This window comes from Chelon labrosus (genome assembly GCF_963514085.1).
Source record: "Chelon labrosus genome assembly, chromosome: 17".
Classification (NCBI taxonomy): domain Eukaryota; kingdom Metazoa; phylum Chordata; class Actinopteri; order Mugiliformes; family Mugilidae; genus Chelon; species Chelon labrosus.
The window spans coordinates 17,575,342-17,597,563 of record NC_140350.1 but is presented as its reverse complement, the minus strand read 5'-3'; the positions used below and the strand labels follow the sequence as shown (position 1 = coordinate 17,597,563).

The 22,222-nt window shown below is 40.2% G+C and overlaps 3 protein-coding genes across 5 annotated transcripts; all 3 read left to right on the top strand.

Moving 5' to 3' along the window:
• Positions 1-309: 309 nt before the first annotated feature.
• rnf14 (ring finger protein 14) lies at positions 310-5,819 on the top strand. 2 transcript variants are annotated; one of them, XM_084564059.1, is made up of 9 exons: positions 310-358; positions 1,063-1,221; positions 1,491-1,552; positions 1,680-1,869; positions 2,024-2,379; positions 2,484-2,712; positions 3,077-3,249; positions 3,371-3,501; positions 3,756-5,819. In XM_084564059.1, exons 2-9 carry the CDS (start codon positions 1,071-1,073, stop codon positions 3,814-3,816), a joined length of 1,353 nt encoding a protein of 450 aa, XP_084420185.1. In that variant the 5' UTR covers positions 310-358; positions 1,063-1,070; the 3' UTR covers positions 3,817-5,819. The 2 variants fall into 2 exon arrangements, with proteins under 2 accessions (XP_084420185.1, XP_084420184.1); XM_084564058.1 differs by having other exon boundaries at positions 1,422-1,552.
• Positions 5,820-7,276: 1,457 nt separating this feature from the next.
• Positions 7,277-11,185, top strand: endou2 (endonuclease, polyU-specific 2). The gene is made up of 6 exons (XM_084565462.1): positions 7,277-7,381; positions 8,155-8,260; positions 8,953-9,074; positions 9,779-9,891; positions 10,227-10,380; positions 10,860-11,185. The coding sequence occupies exons 1-6, from the start codon at positions 7,280-7,282 to the stop codon at positions 11,112-11,114; spliced, it is 852 nt and encodes a 283-aa protein (XP_084421588.1). The 5' UTR covers positions 7,277-7,279; the 3' UTR covers positions 11,115-11,185.
• An 882-nt stretch (positions 11,186-12,067) lies between these two features.
• ndfip1l (Nedd4 family interacting protein 1, like) lies at positions 12,068-19,508 on the top strand. Of its 2 annotated transcripts, none has more exons than XM_084565533.1 (7): positions 12,068-12,246; positions 13,976-14,063; positions 14,532-14,650; positions 17,525-17,612; positions 17,750-17,874; positions 18,139-18,205; positions 18,612-19,508. In XM_084565533.1, exons 1-7 carry the CDS (start codon positions 12,217-12,219, stop codon positions 18,713-18,715), a joined length of 621 nt encoding a protein of 206 aa, XP_084421659.1. In that variant the 5' UTR covers positions 12,068-12,216; the 3' UTR covers positions 18,716-19,508. The 2 variants fall into 2 exon arrangements, with proteins under 2 accessions (XP_084421659.1, XP_084421658.1); XM_084565532.1 differs by having other exon boundaries at positions 14,532-14,662.
• Positions 19,509-22,222: the final 2,714 nt, after the last annotated feature.

Genomic DNA, 22,222 nt, shown 5'->3' with positions numbered 1-22,222 from the left:
CATGATGATAAATATTGTCATATAGTTTTAGAATTGTACTGAATTAATTTGATTTGACACGCAGGTATTGATTACAACTACTAGTCTACTATATATAAACATACTATATATCACACTAAACAGTGAAGACATTAAGATCTTTTGGACTTTTACTTCAAGAAATTTTCTCTAACTGGACCTCTTTAAATTTTGGTCTTCCTGGTCTTTACAGTCCACGCTTTTGGTCTGATATGAATACAGAAAGTACAATAAAACGTGCAGTACACTACCCAGCTTGCAGGCGGTGCTGTCACGCAGTAAATGGTCATGACGTGAACTAGTCAGGGGGCAAGAGTCACTAGTGTTTGGCACAGACAAGGTAAGAAACGTGTTATTTTTAACGGTAGGATTTACACACTCACTTAATAGCTTGTTGTGGTTTCTGCCCAGCAGCACAGAGGAAGTTAAATCCGTTGCTGCCGTAAAGGAAAAGTTACTGTTGTGCCGCTTTGACTGTAGTCACAGCCACTGTTTACATCAGCTAACAATGCTAGCTAGCTACTTTCCCCTAGTTACCAAGCTAGCTAGCTAACTAGCTAGCTAACTCTCCTCTGGTTTCAAGTTTACTTTGAAGACTGTCAACTATTCACAACAACACCTACTTCAGACAGCACTTCAGGCTGATACTAAACTGTTATTAAACATTATTAAATTGCGACCAAGTTTAACGTGGATAAAGTTATCGTTTGCAAGCTAACGTGCTAACATTGGGACCACACTGTATCCCAATGCTATAGCTAAAGCAATCTGATGTCATGTTACACCAGACATACTTTGTTAAGAGATAAAATCGGACTTTATTTATCCCCGTGGGGATCTTAAGGCTTTACAATTAATACTCGTAGCTGTGTGAAGATTAGCTTTAAATATGCTATTTGTGCCCTTATGTTTAAAGTGTCACTGTTGTGATTTGCGACAGGTGTGATGTCTGCTAGTTGTCTGGCTTTGTTGCTTTGCTGCACCCCTTTGTGTGTAGATTTTAACTACTGAGAATGTGTCTCTCGCCTTTTGCTGTTATTGCAGGAATGTAAATGTCTGAGAACAAGGAAGCCCAGGAGGATGAGCTGCTTGCTTTAGCAAGTATCTATGATGAGGAGGAGTTTCACCGGGCAGAGTCGGCACAGGGGGGAGAGATCCAACTGTGTCTGGAGCTCCCTCCTGATTTCAAAGTGGTTGCCAAAGGTACGCCTGTCAGTGAAGCTGTGCAAAGAAATAAAAAGCAGAGTGTATGAATCATGCACAGCTTATTTGTCATAATAAGTGCACTTTCCACCATGCTACAAAGCTGCGACGCAAATACTTTTAATAGAGTTATTCTATCCAAATCATGCTAATACACTCTAATAAGGAAAGTAATTAAGTGTCCTTGTGTTTTTTTGCAGGAGAGAAGTTAACAGAACATAATGTCTGCTTCTTACCTCCTTTGGTGCTCAACTTTGAGCTTCCTGCAGACTATCCATCGACAGCTCCACCAATATTCACTCTCAGCTCTAAATGGATGACCAAAGCACAGGTGAGACTCATAAGCTGATGTCCACACCATCCAAGTGGCTTTACCTTGAAAAAGACCCTGATCAGTCTTTCACCATTTACCTCTCTCTATACCTGTTCCTCCACCCCTTACCGTTTCACATCCTCAGATGGCCTCTCTGTGTCAACGCCTGGATGAGCTGTGGGAGGAAAACCAGGGTTGTGTGATTCTTTTCACGTGGATCCAGTTCCTCAAAGAGGAGGCTCTGGACTTTCTGGGCATTCAGTCTCCTCTTGAGGTCATCAGGGGAGGCAGTAAGGCAGCCAGTGAGCGAAGGAAAACTGACCATGCAGCCACAGGTAGAGTAAGATTAATGTTCCTGTTAAATTAATGAGTAATTTAATATAAAAATGATTGCTGGTCTCTGAACGATTTCTTCCAAAATTTTTATTTTCAGTTTGGCTATGTAAACAGAGTAAATTTATCAAAACATGTATTTTCTTCTTTGCTCAGCTCTAGCACAGTGTGGCAGCCATTCTGAAAAAGAAGTGAAGAAGGAAAAGTTTTCATCCTCTTCTCAAGTTGACCCGCGGGCCGTCGTTTTGATGGATCCGCGTGCCGACCTCCTACCTCAGCTCTTGGACTTTGACGAGGCGCAGCGGCAGAAGGTGTTTGACAGCAAAGTGTTCGGCTGTGGGATCTGCTTTGTGGAGAAGCTGGGCGCCAAATGTCTCTGCTTTAAGGAGTGCCAGCATGTCTACTGCAAGGCCTGCATGACCGAATACTTCCAGATCCAAATACGGGACGGCAACGTTCAGTGCCTTAATTGCCCTGAGCCCAAATGTACCTCTTTAGCCACACCATTGCAGGTAAGCGGCTTGTGCAGTGTCTGGGTTTGTGCGCTGATGTTGGAGACGAAGGTTAAACTCCTCAACTGCTCTGCTTTCTCTTTGTGTCTGCCTTCATCGTTCAGGTGAAACAGCTGGTGGATGAGGAGCTGTTTGCCCGATACGACCGTTTACTGCTTCAGTCCAGTTTGGACCTTATGGCTGATGTAGTCTACTGTCCCCGTCAGTCCTGTGGCACTGCTGTAATGGTGGAGCCAGACACAACTATGGGCATTTGCTCAGTTTGCCAGTATGCTTTTTGTACGCTGTGCAAGCTGGGCTATCATGGCGTCTCTCACTGTAAAATCCCTTCAGGTAATGCTACTGAAAAGACTAATATTTTGTCCAGGAGGGCAGCAAGAGATGTTATTGCCACAAAGGCAGCATCATAATATATCTCTTCTTTTTAACTTTTAAAATGTTGAAACTTAAGATACTTGCATTTTAATCCTCCAGCATCCAAAGCTGTAAACTTTCTCAACAAATGCACTCAACAAATACCCTTAATTAATAGGATGTAACATAATATGGTGTTGCAGCAGCAAATCTTTGGGCACATACACATGATCGATCAGGGTAAAATGAGAACCGTGATGAAGAACCTAGAATGTAACATCCCAACCTAGACTCTTTGTTAAAAACCACTGTTGTCCTCGTTTCTTTCTGTCTTGTGCAACAGACGACTTGCGTAACCTAAAAGACGAGTACCTGTCAGCCACACCTGAGGGACAAAAGTTCATGGAGCAACGCTTTGGGAAGAGGGTGATCCAGAAAGCAGTGGAGGAGTCGTTCAGCAGAGACTGGCTCAGCGAGAACTGCAAGAACTGTCCCCGCTGTGGAACAAATATACAGGTAAGGCTCCCCCTGCTGGTAGCACTACAGTAGAGCAGGTCAGACTTCCACATTCGCTGCTTCATTCTTCTTTAATCTCACATCCAGTGCCTTCATGCCTTGTCTCTGTATCTCTCTCTAGAAAGTAGATGGCTGCAACAAGATGACCTGCACCTCCTGTAAACAATACTTCTGCTGGCTGTGTCTGGGTGTCCTCAGCAAAGTCAACCCATACAGTCATTTTAACAACCCACATTCACCCTGTTATAACCAGTAAGTGATTGGTGTGCGTTTTATCACTGTCATCTATACACACAGTCATCATCCTATCATAGAATAGAATAGAATATAGTAACACAGGTCGTACAGTGCGACGAGATTTTGTTTACAACAGTGAAAACAGTATTCAAAATAGAAAATATGGCCATGGAATATACAGTTGTATGCACAGTACAAGTCAAATTGTCATCTAGTATAGATACAGGTTGTTTACACGGCATCTTTTCATCTTTTCTTGCCTGTTGCAGACTCTTCCACGGTGTAAATCTCGATGAAGAAGATGCCTTATGGAGCGACGAGGAGGACTGACAGCACTGCGACGCCTCCCTGCTGTATGCTCCATCTGAATGCACTTTATCGCTCACGTAACCATCGGCCCATCTCTGACTCTCACTATGCCTGCGTCGGCCCAGCAGTGCCACTACAACCATGACACCACTGTTTATGTAATTTCAACATTGTCGGGTCTTTTTTTGTTAGGTATTTAATTATGAGGGATGTCACCACATATAAAGTATTGCGATATTCAAGAACAGTTTTAGCTTTTGTTCCAGTGAGAAAGTGAAAGAGAAAAGGTGAAGGGTACAAATGATGCATACTCAATGTGAGGTCAACACAAGTCTAATTCAGAACCCAAAACGAGCGCACGTTTAAATACTTCGGTTGAATTTCTCTTCTATATACAGCGGATTACATCTATTTTCTTAGATCTTGACATCTTGCAGATTTATAATGATTAAGATTTGAGAAAAGATTAGATTAGAGGAAATGCTGAGTTAGCTCGGTTTGATCAATCACAGGGGCTTTGTGCTTCACATTGATTAATAAAATTACTTTTAGTGCTGCAGGGAAAACAAAGTCTTATGCTTTTGCACTTCTTCTTCGTCATCTCACCTACTTTTATTAATTATCTAGATGATTGTACTGATTTTCAGACTTTACTTTAGGCAAACTTCCAGGTGGTTATTAAAGTGAATTTCATGATCAAGTCATTAGAAATACGGAAAAAAAGAGGAAGCAATGGGTAATCCGGGAGATTCAGCACCCAATTAGTCCCTCAGACAGATGCAGTGTGCTGTGTACAGAGTCAACTCTGTATGCTACATTTTAATTGATGGATTTTAATTTGTTTGATTTTGAAAACTATGGTTTGCTCTTTTTTCCATGGGATGAGTTAATTTACAGAAATGTGAACAGAAAGAATGATCTAATTTGATTGGTTGTGATATGATTTAATTCTCTAAGTGCACCCGTTTCATACAGAATATAAGGACAGTATATTCTATGATGGGTTTATTATGGTGTGTACATGTGTTTAAAAAAGAGGGAAATTTAGCAACTGTGGTCTGAGAAAGGTAATGCTCCTCATAAAATAGTTTACAGAAGGATTTATTCACACCCTCCTTTATAAAGCTGTTACTTTAACGTTGCCAAATGTTATCGTATCAAAGCGAGGCCATAGAGATGCGATGCTTCCAAATACAAAAGATCATTTTGTATTATGTTCATTTAATATTTATTTTACATTTGACCGAAGACAGACGTTCAAATGCAGGCAGTTGTTGCAGCTGTTTGAAACCTGATTTGAGTTTGTTTTTGAATTGAATAATTTGGTCCTCACTGTTATTTTTGAAAACCGACATCTGGATCGGTTTGAAAACAAAAGAAGACAATCTCTTGTTCGGTGCACATAGTGCACGTAGAGTCACTTTCCCATCGATGCAGGCCCATTGTCTCCGTCATGTGTCTTGTTGGAACACAGGACCTGCAGAATCCTGTTAAAAGCTGTTCCTCCAAATAAATATTACTGCTTAACAATTTGTCTGTTTCATTCATTGGATCTGAGACTAAGAAATTCTCTGCGGTTCCAGCCACATTTTTTTGTCCTCACTATGCGTTAATATACTAAACAACAATGCAGCAAACTTATCACACCAAAGGACGATAGTAATATTAAGAGCAACTGAGCAAATGTTTGCGATCATTGCAATCATAAACTCCTCGTGACCCTCAAAGGACAAGCGGGTACAGAACATTAGTGAATGAATGAAGATAAACATGACATAAACTCATAAACTTGGATGAAATCCTCGTTTTGTTCCATTTTGTTCCATCACAGTTTACATACATTAATAAGATCTTGTCATAAAGGGATCATCTTGTCTCCAAGTTTCATTTCCTCTATAAAATGGCAACATGTTTGTATTGTATGATGTAAAACTGTAAAATATAACATGCTGATTCTCTATTAATGTAAAAAGGAAATTAAAACGAGCATGCCCAGTCTGTATGGAGTCACCTTCCATTATAACTCAATTAACATGTCAAGGCCTGAAATGAATTAAGATATTAGAGATCGAATGTGTCGTTTTCTTTGACTAAACATTAAGTCTAAATTTGAATAAATCCTCAAAATCAGAAAGTTCGAGGTTTAGGTTTAGGTTAACTCACTTAACGGCTTCTTGCTACCTGAAATATGACCCGTATTTACCCTGTAATCCAGAGGTCATGCTGTGACAGAGAGAGAAAGACAACGAAACACTAAAGAAACAAAGAGCCCCCCCCGTTTTAGCCTGAGACTGAAAAGAGACTACAACATGGTGTAATCCCTTTTGGCCAGAGTTGCTGACAGTGGATAACCCTTTAAAATGGCCCCTCTCTCCTGTCCCGTCCCATCCCCTGCCTCGTGCCTGGCTTGTCTTTCTCCATGCACGCTGACCGATCGACCGACTGACTGAACTGTTACTATGCCCGTAAAGACACCTGCTCGCATCAGCACTGGAAATCATCACCGACAGCACCTGACCTGCACCAAAAAACTTCACTGACTCTCAAATTGTTCTTCAACTTCTACTCATTGAACCATAAAGACTCAGGAAAAAGGTCAGTGGATTTTTATTTCCATGTGGCTAAGAGGATGCGAGTGATGCCGAAGGTCAAACAGTCACCAATGTGTGATCTGCTCAGACATTTTCTTTTGTACAGTAGCGTAGCGTTGGATGGCCCAGAGGTCAACAGTTACAGTTTTACATTTAGAGTTACAGATTAATTAGGTTTTCCATTTAGCACCTAATGCTGCCAGGAGGCTGTATAAGTTATTGACTTACGGTAAAATAAAATAAAGGTTCTGATGTATTTGACAAAATCTTAAAACTCTGTTTAACTAGAAGAAACTGGAGAAAAAACATGAAATCATCTGATCCTACCTTAGTCAGAAATGAGCTTAAATACGTTAATGTTTACACCCGTACTATAAATGATTATAGTAGATTGTTAATCTTCAGATCAGTAATTCTAATTTTCCAAATAAACAGGCTATTAAGTGGTCTTCCAGTCAAAGACACAAGCTCACAGGATTTAAACTGACCGTTATGCTAACTCAGTATTTGATGTTCTAAATTGCTATAAACTTTTTTCTAGATTTAAAAAATATTAATCTGCCACTAATTAGTGCTTGTATTGAGACTACTGAATCACAGAAATCTTAGTTTGCATTTACTTTATCACAACCTGAAGGTTAAAAAGATTAAATATCGAGCAAAACCTATTAATGTTATTTGCAGTTGCCACAGACATTAATATAACACTCATTTTTAAAAAGTTTGGAACATTTGCCTCTAAAAAGTTGTGAAGTAGACATATACTATGTAATTCTTGTGTTTTATGCTGGTGTTGCCTCTTCAGCTTAGCAGATGCTTTAATAATTGTCTCTCTGCTGCCAGACAGATATACTGAGACCAAACCATCCGCAGCAGCACAACCAAGTCATACCATGATTGAGAGTGACAGAGAGCTGTCGGCCATGGTGCAGGAGCTATGGGACAACGATATCAACCGACTCAAGCCTGGAAAAGACTACAGGATCTCTCTGCAGGTAAACCACACACAAAACGTTTTCTCTATTGTTGTTGGGACCTTTCATTGACATAATGAATTCCCTGGCCCCTAACCCCAGCCATCTCACACTGACCACGACCTCTTTGTAACCTTTACCCAAAAACTAAGAACCTGCAACATTTTCTTATTCCATTAAAAAATGGGCCCCCAAAACTTGATGAACATAAGACTACACACACACATGTTTGTATGGCTATCTCTGTGAGGACATTGATTGACCTAATGATCTAGGCTCTTACCCTAACCCTAACTATCTCAAATAAGTGCCTAACCCTAACCCTAACCATAACCTAATTGTAATCTTTTTCCTAAAACCAAGTCTTAATCCTCAAAATGCCTTGAAAGGAAGTGAGGACCGGCCAAAATGTCCTCACTTTGCACAAATGTCCTTACTGCGATGGTGTAAAACCTTCTTGTGGTCCTCAGAAGGTTTGCTGTACAAGAGCAAACATACACACACGCTCATCTTGATGGTACAACAAAATTAATCATATGCAACATTAATAAATATCTACAATGTTTCAATCCAATTAAAAAAATAAAAAACAGAAATACTGGAGATTACAGTAAAATGAACTTTAAATGTAAACTATCGTCTGTGACTAGGATTAAGTATATTTATCCATTTATTTATATGTCAGTATAATACATGCAAACGAGCTCTGACTGAGCCGTGCATCAAGGACACAGTGACATAAACTATTCACACAAGTCATGATATGTGTTTGGGTGTTTCTCTTCCACTTGCAGGGCAAAGCTGGAGACAACATGGCCCTCAGTGACGACAACGATGCAGCAGGATATCCTCTGTTTACATTTGTCGATGAAAACATTTTCAAAAAGGAGACTTTTTTAGGTAAGTGTGTGTTGACGGGGGACGAAAATCACCACAATTTGACATTATTTTAGTTTTAGTGCTCAGTAGCCCTTTCTTGCTTGAGAAGATGCGATTTGGAAAAAAAAAAATTCTGAATGTGGCACCAACCTCTTACACAACTGTTCTGCTTAGTCATTTTTTTAAACTGACTTGATCTCTTCATGCATTCCCCAGCTCTGTTTATCAGTTTGACGCTGTCCTCCTTGTCACAGACAGACTAAAGCTTTTCTACTCGTAATCTCCTTATGACGAACAGCAGCAGCATGTTGCATAATCACACAGCATGCAGAGTTCAGTGTGCTGGAGGCAGCAAGATGCTCCTCTCTCCATCCACCGGCTTTTTCTTGACATCTACCTGTGTGTGATAACTGCTGATGTATGTTTCCCTTCCAGAGATTTTTGTTTGGTGACATTTTCACAGTCATGCTGCATGTAGGAGAACACAGCACCCTCACAGAGTTGCAATTTGAGCTGGGTTATGTAATAGAGTCGCTCAGAGTTCACTCCAAGTGCACTGTCCTATTGAAAAAAATACAAGATTTCTCAATCTTTCTCAGAAATATTTCCACATTGAGCCGCAAGACTCCATCACCTTTGCACTTCTGGGACTGTATGATCCTGTAACATAATGTGAAAGTTCCTTAACATAATTAAAGCATTTGCATCTCCAGCCTTTATCTCACTGCTGGATAACTATGAGAGTGACACCGGTGAGCCAGAAATCGTGACCCCCGAGGAGGTGGCCGAGAACCACAAGTTCCTGGACTCCATGCTTCAGACTCCCACTATGAAGGTACCTTTGGGGACATTTGGAAAAGAAACACTCCTCATCTGGCCCTTTTCCTGCTAAATGATTGATGATAACCATTAAGGAGTTACTCTGTTGTTTAACTATTCATATAATCCCTTAATAAATTATTACTTTTATGAATCATAACTATGAAATACTGGGCATTTAAGGTATATAGTCATCTAGATGTAAAACTGTTTTCTCAAACAGAATCACTGTCAAACGATTAAAGCAAATGTGATGTAAATGAACAAGCTGAAACGTTCATGCCAAGCCGTTATCTACCACATTCACTACTGTAGTTTACTGCTAACACCTGCTTATACGCAGTGAACATGAAGTAAGCTGAAGCTAAAGCAAACGCCCTTACTTTTGTATGAATCAAGGTATTTTAAAAATTCTGATTTTGACCTGACGATGGTGCTAGATGAAAAGCTAAGGATTCCTCAGTGTCAGGATTATAAATTCTCCGGGGACCGTGAGTATCTGTACAACATTTTGTTCCAAATCATCCTGCCAATGTTGAGATATTTCCCAGAATAAGGAGGGATGTGGATGGCAATAAAAGTGAACTCAGGGGACTTTAAATTACCAGATTTGACTGTAATCTGTGGTGTTGAATTATTTTATTAGAATTTTTCCCATTAAAGGCCATTTTATTTTTGAAAAAGTGCTTCATAGGTAAAGAACATTTTGCTTGTTTTCAGATAGCCCATAAATACCTGGTGGAGAAGCAGCTCTCTCCTAAGGACGAGACGCAGTTCAAGGAGCAGCTGTACAGGATCTGGTTTGAGCTTTATGCGAGAAGGGGCTCTAGCAGGTGGGTGGAATCCGGCACAGAGCTCAAATATGATTCAACCTGTGGAATCTAGCACCATCTTGGTATCTGTCTTATTCTGGGAAACTGGCTCTGTGTAGTCAGCATGACTGACAGGCACGTTTCCACAGTGAAACTGATAATTTCCACAAAATATCAGCAGCCACTAAATGGCATTATAATGTGACCAATCTTAGTTTCATATACACTAAAATGAAATTCTGCTTGCAGCTTGTATGGTCCTTCTTGCAAAACAGCAGACTAAAACAACCTGGAATCAGCATGTGATTGGCAATAAATGTTTAGGTTCTAATGTTCTCCTTTCTGTCTTCCTCCAGGCCAGACTCTTCAGGGTTCGAACACGTGTTTGTTGGGGAGACGAGGGGAAGGCGCACCGTCATTGGCTTTCACAACTGGATCCAGCTCTACTTACAGGAGAAGCTGGGACACATCGATTACAAAGGCTACAGTGTTAGTGCACATTCACCGCAGGTATGATGCTGCTGAAAGTTTGACTCTGGTATCTATATAATATTATGTGGAGTATATAACATTTCAGTGTGTTCTTCACTTAATCTAGAGATCCTCTTGTGTCCCTTTCAACAGGGACACGTCTGTTTATATTTGACAAATCTGTTCTCTTAGTAGCTTGCACTCTTTGTTGTCTTGCCCTCATCATATTTCTTGCACACAAACAACAAAAAAACTCCCAAGTTTCCTCTTGCACGTCTTGTGCAGCTCTCCTTGTTTCGTCTTTTTGCAAGTGACAGATCACATCTAGTTTTACACTTTCTTTTTTTCCTTGTAAAGACACATTTCAGTCTCACATCTTTCCCATTTATTTCCTTCTTGTCCCTACTGCTCATACTCATGAGAGCTGTTGTTTGTGTCAAACCCATCACCACCCTCTTCTTTTCGTTCTCAGCCCTTACCAGTTTTTTTATTTTTTATTTTTATTTCTCCCACCGCAGCCCGACGAGAACAAGCACATCCTGGCGCTACAGTTCAGCTGGAAGAACGGTATAAAGCCCAAAGGCAGCATCTTCATCGGCGTCAGTCCTGAGTTCGAGTTCTCCCTCTACACTCTCTGTTTCCTCAGCTCGCCTAACGAACGTGTCAAAGTCCAGTTCAGTTTTTACGACGTGGAGATTGTTTGCCATCACTACAACCAAAAGCACATAGGCACCACGTACCCTGTTCTCCTCAGGTACCAGAACCCTAAATAACGTGACAAAGAAAATAATAAAATCTAGCTGAAATAGAGCCAACCCTTGAGCTTGCATTGAAAGTGTCACAGGTAACGTTGTTGTCTTTTTATTTTAGATAAAGATACAATAAAACCTTTCAAGACTTCAGCTGCATTTGTCTTTGTTTCTGTTGCACATTCTCAGAAAGTGTAGAAGAATATATGGAGGATAATACAGAGATGTCCATGAGGCATACAAACAAAATACCTGCCCGAAGCAATTTAAAAGGCATTTGGCAATTCTAATTAAGTTGTCTTATTAATAATATTCTTATTATTTAAACTGTTTATGTGACATCCTGTCCTTAAAACAACAAAAATCCTAAGTTTCGTTCATGTCAGACTGTGTGACATACTATATTTAATAGTTTGTGAATAACTGTCTTGTAAATGTTGGGGTTTAGGATATGTTTAAACCAGAAGAGCCGGGCCAGAATGAACTTTTCTTTTCTTGACAAGAACTGGAATGTCATTTTTTTTTTGTTTTCTTTGGATGATTCAACGACTTTATTTATCTGTTATTTATTTTTTTGTAAGGTAGTGACATTTTTGGTTGCTATTAATAGCTGTTTCACTTTGTGTCAAAAGGGGGCGGTAGAGGGTTTGTTATGGCCAATGACGTCAATCGCTTGACGAGCAAAAAACTACGTAAAGTCAGCAACAATTTAGCGGAAACAAGCTGGTTTGGATTACAAAATAAAAGCATCAGAATAATTTTTCTGTACAAAAATAAAAACTAAAATTTCATAACGATGGAAATATAGGAGTGGATAGAGATATGGACAAGAAAAGACAACTGTGTATTACTATGAAAAAAATAAATAAATGTATCCGCTAATACATTTAATGCGTAATTTGAGCTTTAGTTTAAAAGTCCAACAGGAAGCTCTGTGTTTATTTGCCAACCACTTTTACAACTTGACAGTAGTGTCAACGCAGAGCGACCGAGAAGGAAGGAGGTTTCCATTGTGGCGAGAATTGAGTTTTCAGCTTGTGCTGTTATATAATTTCATCTTCATCGGGTGGCTCGGCGGCGTTATCCATTCTTCTTCGGTCATTGACATCTAGCCGTTGACACCGGAATGGCCGAATCGAGCGCCAGATACCAGCAGGTGAGTCGAAACCTGAGTTGAAGCTAACGCGTTTTTTTTTTAAAAAGATTTAACATTAATCAACGTGTCCGCGGTGTTCTGCTAACGTTGACTTGTTGACTTCGTGTCAGCCTTTTAAACACGACAGTTTGCAGTTGATCTAAAAAGTCCGTTTCCATTCAAGTCGATGTTTTTTGTTTTTTAATCTTCATTCCGTAAAGATGACCGTCACGGTGACGGCTTACTAGCTAACGCAACTGACGTTATCTTGCTAGCTTTTTTAATAGCATTAATGCTCTTCTTTGGACGTTATTGTCTGCTTGGGTGTTTTTATTGTCGAGTTACGCTATAAAGACGCGTTTCCGACTAGCTAACTGTGTGTTTTCTAGCTAGTTAACATTGCGGGCTAAGTAACGTCAAACTACTTGGAACGCCTTTCGACGAGCCTCTCTGTATGCTAATGCTAAAGTTTGGCTAGCACGTGAACCCCGGCAGTGGGTGTGTTGACTGGTTAGCTTATAATCTCCAGCTAACCTGCTTAGCTGTGTGTTACTAGGACGGACAGTCCGTACCATAAGTCTGCGCTTGTAGGCTGAGTGCAGTAGTAATTAATGTGCATTAGAGGCTGCTCCGGTAGATAACAAGTCATGCTATGTAGGTGTTGTTTACAAGATGCTAACCTTGCTTGTGCTCAAGCTCGTATTCATAAAATCTCTAAAATAAATCTGCCTTAAGAGGAGTGCACTAATCGGTAGAACTGGTTATATGTCACCTGTTGTTTTCTGTAAATAACAATATAATTTGACAAGAAGAAATAGATTTTTGAGCTGGTAATTCAACTGTATGATCATTGTGGAGGATAAAGTTTGTTTTGCAATTAGATCCTTTTGAATTAAACTGATCCTAATCCTTCTGATATTGAATTTAGCCCACTGTCTTCAAAATAATAGAATAGATTGGACTTAACTTTATTTTCATTGTGCAGGTTAAAGTACCAGACAACTAAATGCAGTTAGCATCCAACCAGAAGTGCAGAAGCAGTAAGTGCAGATAGACTTGTGAAATATTTAAATTAAAACAGATCCGTGTTCCAGCGTGCACACAATGACTATAGATATCAGGATAAGTAGAGATATTGCAGCATGTGTCACTGCAACACGGTACAATTCAGTTGTACACGTATGCACGTATTCATCTCGATTGTTCCAGCTTCCCCTTCAACGTGATTCTGTGAATTCACAGTAGCATATCGGCTCCTTTCAAGGAACTCATAGGAGGCTGTTGGAACTTGAAGGTGTTGACGATCTGTAATTTATACTTCCGTAAAGCGAGCGTTGCAGGCTTTGTATTCAGTGTTACTTGATTGGCCTTTCCTGGGAAAACTGACAATAACGTGACTTAATCAGATGTGCTTGGTTTCGATATCTTGTTTAGTTAACCTGCGAGCAATTACTCGGGCTTGTTCGATGTTTGTGGTGACAAACAAAACTATGATTGGTGTGTTTTTTAGTGGTTGGCCTACTCTTGGTATTTGCTTTTGATGAGAGGAAGAGAAAACGGCAGAACCGAGAAACGTATTGTGGTCGCTGCTCATGTTCTTTATAATATTCACACCATGATTTCTTATGTGGGCACAGTTTCCTGTGAAGGATTCTTCTTACTCAAAGGTTATTTCAGTTGAAGAGCAGTCATTTCTTGCGCATACGCGTCCCGGTCGTAACCATGCAGTGGTTTTATCTTCTTTCCACAGCTGACCAACGAGGAGGACACAGAAGGGGGTCCACAGGTCGCAGCCGACGCTCCGCCGCCGTACAGCAGCGTCGCAGCGGACAATTCTGGTAAAGCCGTGACTCATCCAGATGTTCCCTTGGTGCTGAGGTCATATGCTGTGATGGCATATTGTGGGGGGGGGGTCATGTATGTGCTTGTCTGCATAGGGGGAAACATGGGGAAACATATTTATTAACGTGTTCTTAATTGCTACCTTAAGTAATCTGAGTAAGTGACCAGGTGAAAGCAGAATGTCGATCAGAAATACATGCTTTGTTATCGTGTAAACTGTGTTGATGTCTTTGGGTGTTCTGATTGTTTAATTCCTAAGAAGAAAACTGGGTGGAATTTAGTCTTTCACCGTTTCTGCTCATTCATCTGTTGCAGACTGAGCTCGTCAGAGGTGTCTGTTAACATTTGACTCTACGTGTCAGCCGTGGCTTTTGTTTTGTCATTTCAAATTAAACCACATCATATGGTTCCCAGTCATAGCGGCTCTGTGTTTTTATACCGGGTTGTGACTGTTTCTTCCTCAGCCTACTTCGACTACAAGGAAGATGGGGATTTCCCGAAGCCTCCATCATACAACGTAGCAACTACGCTGCCTTCCTATGATGAAGCAGAAAGAACCAAGGCTGAGACTACAGTTCCACTGGTAACCGGAAGAGTGAGTTTCTCACTTGGGTTTTTTTTTTTTTTTTACTTTTGGTTACACTCACTATAAACACCGTCTTGTATGCTCACTGCAGCTTGCGCTCAGACACTTCCTGTTTTGTTTGCAAGGCAGGAAGTGTCTAGTGCTGTGCTGCAGACTTTGTTTTAATCTGATTGTATCTCTTTGGTTTGCCTACTTGAATGACAGATACACATCAATAACGTTTACTGTCACGCTATTAAAAAGCATTCTATGATTTACACTGATTAGCCACAACATTATGAGGTTAAGTAAATGACATCCTGTGACAATTCAGTTTTCTGCTGGGAAACTTTTGTACCTGGCATTGGTGTGGATATTACTTAGACATGTAGCACCCATGTAGACCAGACCAGACACCCCATAGCAATGACACTGCTTGATGGCAGCAGCCATCCCCAGCAGGATGCAGCCTGACACAGGAACACACACACAAACTCAAAAAAACATGAAGAACAGCACACTGTGTCGACAAGGTGATCCACCGAGGCCCCTCTCCTCAACCCAAAGACCCCCCCACTAACAATATTCTGTTGCCAGACACCACAGGACACCCTCAGAAGGCCCATGTCCATTATCTGATGAGTCACAACTGTTTTGGAGACCTACACAATATTAGGAAGACAGTCATAATGTTATGCCTGATTGGTGTATATATTAGACTCACTTCTGTTCACAAATGCCTCAGTTTTTCTGATACTCTCGCAGTTTTTTTTAATGTGGAGGAAAATATATTCTGTACTGATGCAGGGAAATAATTAACATAGATAGATAGATAGATAGATAGATAGATAGATAGATAGATAGATAGATACTTTATTGATCCCGAAGGAAATTCAAGCATCCAGTAGCAGTTACATACATTGAACATACAATACAAAAACTATATAAAAAATAGAAAGTAACTAGAAATAAAATGTTTTATACAACTATAGACTATGTTAAAAATATAAAGTAACGTGTTAAAAATATAAAGTGACCAGTAGAGGTAGAAGTTGTTTTTTTTTTTGTTTTTTTTTATATATATATATAAATATGAGAACTACAAATGGGGAGGACAGTGTGCAATTAAATTAATTAACATGTGATGTAACTAAAACAGCCTACATAAGCAAACGTTTACAGTGGTTCTCTTATTATCTTTTGTCTGGTTAGCAATAGGGATGTCCCGATCAGGTTTTTTTGCCCCCGAGTCCGAGTCATTTGATTTTGAGTATCTGCCGATACCAAGTCCCGATCCGATACTTCTACAGTACATTAAAAAAAATGAAGAACAGCGAAGAAACAGATCCAGGATATCCCTGATTTTTTATTTTATCCTTCTATGATATCAACAATCGCGAAATTTCTTTCATCAACTTTAAAATATCTCCACACCGCAGACATATTCGCGCCACTAGCTTGAAGTTGCTGCCGTGTTCTGCTTCCTTTACAGCACGAAGCAAAGTGACGTCATGCCGCATACGTTGTTTCTGTGTGGAGTTGAGACGGTCTGACTCTGTACCACCACATAACAGCAAATACTAAGCTGTTATTTTTCCCATTTGTTTTGAAATATTATAGATCTGATAAAAAAAATAATGAGAATAAATATAAATATATATATATATATATTCGATCCCTGATCGGGATGTAACGTCCGATTCCGATCGAGTCTGAAACCACGCGATCGGCCCCGATTTCCGATCACGTGATCGGATCGGGACATCCCTAGTTAGCAATTTGTATTGCTGCTCAGACTGTCCCACAGCCTCACATCAGTTTGTCATTGGTGACGGTCATTGTAATGTTTAGAAATGTTGAGCAGATGATATAATATAACGGTTTGAATTTGCAGTGAACTCTCCGTTTTCCTTTATGCTTTTAGTTGTTGTTGTTGTTGTAGTTTCCCATTGTGGCAGCTGTCACCAGGAAGACTTCTATTTAAATTTAAATATTAATTATTTTTATGTTAAGTATTTGAAATGTTCGAAGTTGCATTAGATTTAATGACATGGTTACGCAAGGGAAGCATTTGTGCTCTTTTATCAGCACTTAATGCGTGTGAGCTCTTTCTCAGTGTTCAGTGTAGTTGTTGTCTTATTTAGAGATGACAAAACACACCTCAACCTTTTACAGTGTGCCAAAAGTAATGTAAACCCCTATGTGTGTCAGCACGAATTCTGTCGAAAACAGAAACATCTGGCCCTCTAAAAAAAAAAAAAATATATATATATATATATACATATACAGCTCATGTCAGACCTCTTGTGGTCGCTGTGATGCATTGCTTCATGCTTCATGTCGGGGGGGCCACACTGTTTGATTTCTGGTGTTGTGTTTCTCTGCCACACTTTGCCTCGCGCTCAGCAGCAGCCTCAGCACAGGGAACGCCTGGAGACTTTTGACGATGTAATTCGCAGTTCACTGGAGGTAACTTGGAGGAGTGTATGATGAGAGGAAGTGTATCTGGTCCTGTTTTTTTTTTTTTTTTTTTTTTTTTTGTGCGCGTGTAAAAACACAAATATTACTGTGCGTTCAGTGCCCACCCTCCTCGTGTGTTTGTGTATTCAGATTGCTAGCTAGTATGTGTAGTTGGAAAAATTCACAAGGTCTTCCGGTTCTGCTGATTTCATGCAGACGCCAGACGTCCGGGTAAAGTCACACTGTTAGAAATTAAATGAACTGGTTGTGCTGTGATGTTGCCATTTGTCCGTTTGTTGTACTTCATGTCATATATTCACTTAGTACTTTTTAAATGCATCAGTGTGAAATGGCTGATAGAGACGGTGTTAGTCGACAGCGATAGTTTTTGCGGTAAGCCTCATCTTTGTCTCTTCTGTTGCTTTATCACAGGATGAAGACTTTGTGACCAGAGATGACTTTGAAGATGCTGATCAGCTCAGGATAGGAAATGATGGCATCTTCATGCTCACTTTCTTCAGTGAGTTACCCAGTCTATTCTGCATCTTCTCAGTTTTTCTTTGCATTGGGAATATTTTATTTTACACGTGTTTTTTTGTTTTTTTTGTTTCTGATGACATGCACCGTTCTGTTTTCCTCCCCCTTGTCTCCCTACAGTGGCATTCCTGTTCAACTGGATTGGTTTCTTCCTTTCTTTCTGTCTGACCACCTCAGCAGCCGGCCGCTACGGGGCCATCTCAGGCTTCGGCCTCTCCCTCATCAAATGGATCCTCATAGTCCGGGTACGAGACGCAAACGTAGACACAGCTCGCGTACAAACATAAAATGTGGTTTCATGTGTGCTCAAACAAAACCAAAGCCCCAAACACCACTGCGGTATTTTATTGTAGCCTCTGTAGTGGTTGGCTTGTTGGCACAGAGACTGTTTAATCAAAACATTTCTTGTGAACTGTGCTGCTTTCTTTATTCACTTTTAAATTTCAGTTAACCAGTACCGGCCGTATTTATTCTAACCAGTAATTTCTGTCGTTTTGTCGGGTTTTTAGTTCTCCACATACTTCCCTGGTTACTTTGATGGACAGTACTGGCTGTGGTGGGTGTTCCTGGTGTTGGGTAAGTGGCAAATTTTAAAAGAAACACATGGCTTTGTCCTGACTTGTGACCCATTTCAGCTCTCTGGAGTTCAGGCTGATGTCTTATGATGTATAAATGTTATAGAATAATTACAACAGGATAGTTAAGCTTAATTATTGTGTTCTTGCAGGCTAGGACAGAGATTTATTTGAATTAATTGCATCTCCCAAATAACTTGAAGCTACAATAAACAATATTTTATATATAAAAAAATTAAAGGCCATGCACAAACCAGCTAAGATTTGCGACCCCTATGAAAAACAGTATTGTATGAAGTCATTTCTGAACTCAGACACTTGCAGCAAAACTTCCAAGATCCTAATTTAGAGCTGTTGGCTAGCTTTGAGTCTCACGCCGCCCCCCACCCCTTTTTAACCCTCTCCAGGCTTGTTGCTCTTCCTCCGAGGGTTCATCAACTACGCCAGAATCCGCAAGATGGCTGACACTTTCTCCAGCCTGCCCCGCACCCGAGTCCTCTTCATCTACTGAGCTGAGCCCACAAACCGACACCACTTTCTTCAATATTGTATATTTTCCCCCCAGTGAGACATTTTGTCTGGCATTATCCAATCGGGAAGGGATATCCCCCCCCCCCCCCCACCCCCTTCCCCGTCTACTTAACATGATTTGGACAATATGACGTCTGTTGTCCCCTTTTGATGTTAAACGGTGAATGATGAGCAATCTGTAAAACCCCCCTCAGTAGCTAGTGGTGAACTGTCAAGTGCTATTTGCAATTATGAAGTGTGAAATGTATGAATTAATGCCTTATTTGCAGTTTTTAAATATCTGTCTCTCGTTTAGCCACCAGGGGGCGGTCTTGCTTGTGTTATTTCTTTTCCTCAAGTCCTCTTTCTGATGAAGTATCTTGCATAAAGAGAGACACGGTTCTGGGCACAAGGGTCACACTGGGTAGCTTTTGGGGGTTGTATGGGGTTGATTTAGACGATGTGAGATAATATATTTCAAGTTCCGGTTTAATGTGCTTTTAACTTCTCTGACCAATGCTGTTTGTTCGTTGTGGAAAGGTGACAAAATCAGTTGTAAAGGGAAACTGATGTCTGTAACTGGATTTAGACGTGCAATCTGGACACTTGTGGTCAATTTAATTATTCCAGTGTCCCTATTAGGTCGCAGGAAATCCATTTGTGTCCATTAAAGGGAAATAAAAAGTATTGCAAGATGTGTTTTGGACGCCCTGCCATGTGAAGAGCAAAGTATTATATTAATTCACTTTCTTTTTCTTTGATGCAACGATGGCAAAATAAAAAGAAAAATTCTTCTTCTTTTTTTTTTTATTTATCTTCTTTCTATTGGAAGTGAAATCATTTTTTAAATGTTTGGCTTGGAAAAAGTTCGGTCTGTTAAAACTATTGAGGTATCTATCAAAGGCTAATAAGCTTCCAGTAAATATGTCACGTTACATACCAGACATGTGCTTGTTATTGCAGCTACTTCCTCTCAGCTGGCTCAATACAACGATCTTTCAAACAGGTTGTAAGCTGGTCTGTTAATATCTACGAGGAGGAGTTATCTGTCAACGCAGGATTTTCAGAATCATTCTAAATTTCACCATATTCTCTCGGTGGAAAATAAATTGTTAGAGAGTAAATTACATTTTTAAAGATTGTTTGTATGAATCTACCCTTTCATTATTATTATTAGATCCAGAAGAGCGACTTCAGTAAGGTCTCCAGCTACAGAGAGAAGAATCTATGCTCACCACGGCGTTCAGTTTGAGGCGTACTTTTAGCCGGGCTAAATTTAACACACTGGGACACGTGTGTGTGCGTGTGTGTGTGTGTGAGAGAGGATGGAGATGATTTATTGGTGGTGGCTAATTACACATGTCAGCAGTGTTTTCCCTTGCAGTTGAACAGGATGTGAATGTCACCCCACCTGGAAGACGTGTCACACCAACTGAGGCGGTCTTTGGTTTCACTGGAAACGTTGGTGTCACACTGCAGCGTCTCCCTCCATTGCTGCTGGTTGTGGGGGCTCGGTTGACGTGACATTAACTGCATTTAGATCCTCTTCCGCCACTCACAGCTTGAAAATTCAAAGGAGGTTGAGCATTTCCCCCAAAAGTGAAGAAACACAGTTTAATTGCCTTTAGGTGTGATTAATAGGAGCTTTAAACTTTTTGGAGCACAAGTGCATGCTGCTCTTTTTCCCTATGAACTATAGACTCACCCTGTTGTTTACTCCTGAGTTGCTGCACCACTGGTACTTTCTGAAAATTGGATTTCCTTTTGCAGTGTGCACTTTGTTAAAATAGAAACAGCTGTCGTTCAGAAATTACAGATGTTCCCCAGCTCTGTGCAGAAAATGTAAACTTTAAACCATGTCAGCTGTAGAAAACTCGGCTCTTGAGATGTGTATTGCTTTGACTTAGCACAGCACAAAATAGAGAGAGAGAGGAAAAGGGCAAAGGTCATTTACGAGACCTTCAACACCAGTCCACTGAATCACCACGTCACCAGATCCCCCCCCCGAATCAACAAACTTCACTTTGCCAGGTGCGGACAGTTTGACTGTTGACAGTGTTTCGGCTGTAAGTCCTCTCAAAGCACACAAACAACAAAATTAGCCTATCATCCACATCTACAAATCCTTCCTCAGCCCACTTAGGTCCATCTGTAAAGTCATTCCTCCTGTGTTTCAGCAGGGTCACCCAGTGCAGGTGTTCTTGTGATCCAGATGTCATTCATAAAATAACTCCATTGTGCCAAGAGCTGTCCGTGTCCTGTCAGCTGCCCTCGATTTACAGAGACGGAAGTATTTTTTGGAGTAATTGATGGGAATTATGTGTGCTGGCCAAGTGGCTGCACTGCTTGCATGTTTTAGCTATCAAAAGATAAGAGGAGTCTTTATGATTTACAGAGAGTGTGGGAGTGAGCCATCTTTCCAAAAAGACATGCTTTACTTTTCTGGCTTCTGTTAAGTAGACTTTTTGTGCGACTGCAGTTTTAACTTACAAGATGAAAAGCTCGGTGCCTTAAACAATGTGGAGACGAGCAACTATTGCTGAACGCCCTTCTAATTTGCTAAGTTTCTAAACACTAGACTAAACCTGGTTAAATGAGCTTAGCATTTAAGAGTGGAAACGCATACAGCTAGCCAACATCAAGTGCAGACTTTACGTTAGCGTTTGAATCAAATACCAGATTAATATATGGGTCTGTGCCTCTTTGTAAAAGTGTGATTTTGACATTTTGGTTACTGTACAGATTAATTAAAGTTGATATAATGTGTTAATTTTTAAGCTTTTCTGGGATCGATTACTATTGTTTTAGTTTTAGCAGTTTCCACCTGTTTCTTGTCTTTATGCTAAGCTAACGCTAACAGCTGGAGCTAAATCTGCCAGGCGTAATTCTACTGCTGGCATCTTGCTAATGCAGCGTTTTCCCTGTCCCTGCGTGGAGATTAGTGACTCCAATAACTGGCTGTACTTGTGCATGTGAGTGTGATTGTGTTTTATTTTTATTTTTAAAAAAATGTGTTGGCTTTGTCATGGATTGGCTCTTGTCTAAATCCAGTTCAGACAGGCTCCACCCTCTCACGACCCTCTACACAAGCGGTTAAAGATTAAAAATAGTTCTTCCCACAATTTGCATTTTAAAGACAATTAATTAGAGCAATTGTGTCAACAAAAAAAACAAAAACAAACAGTTATTATGTATTATGTTCATTAATGGGCTGATTTATTTTTGTAAACTGAGTTTATTTGAAGTGCAGGCACAGAAACAAAAATAAAACTAAATCACAGAGAAGTCACATTATACTGTAGTATAACAGTGTGCAGCACTAGCTTGCAATGCTGATAAAAGTTCCAGAGGGCGCTGTTCAGCACGAATGGTGAACAAAAGAGTGAATGGCTCCTGGAAAAATCACTTGTAACATGTTTATCTGTTCAGGCCAAAAAGAAAAAAAAAAGAAACAAATGAAGCTGATGATCCTCCCTGTTAACAGGACAAGGCAAATATAAAATGTGAA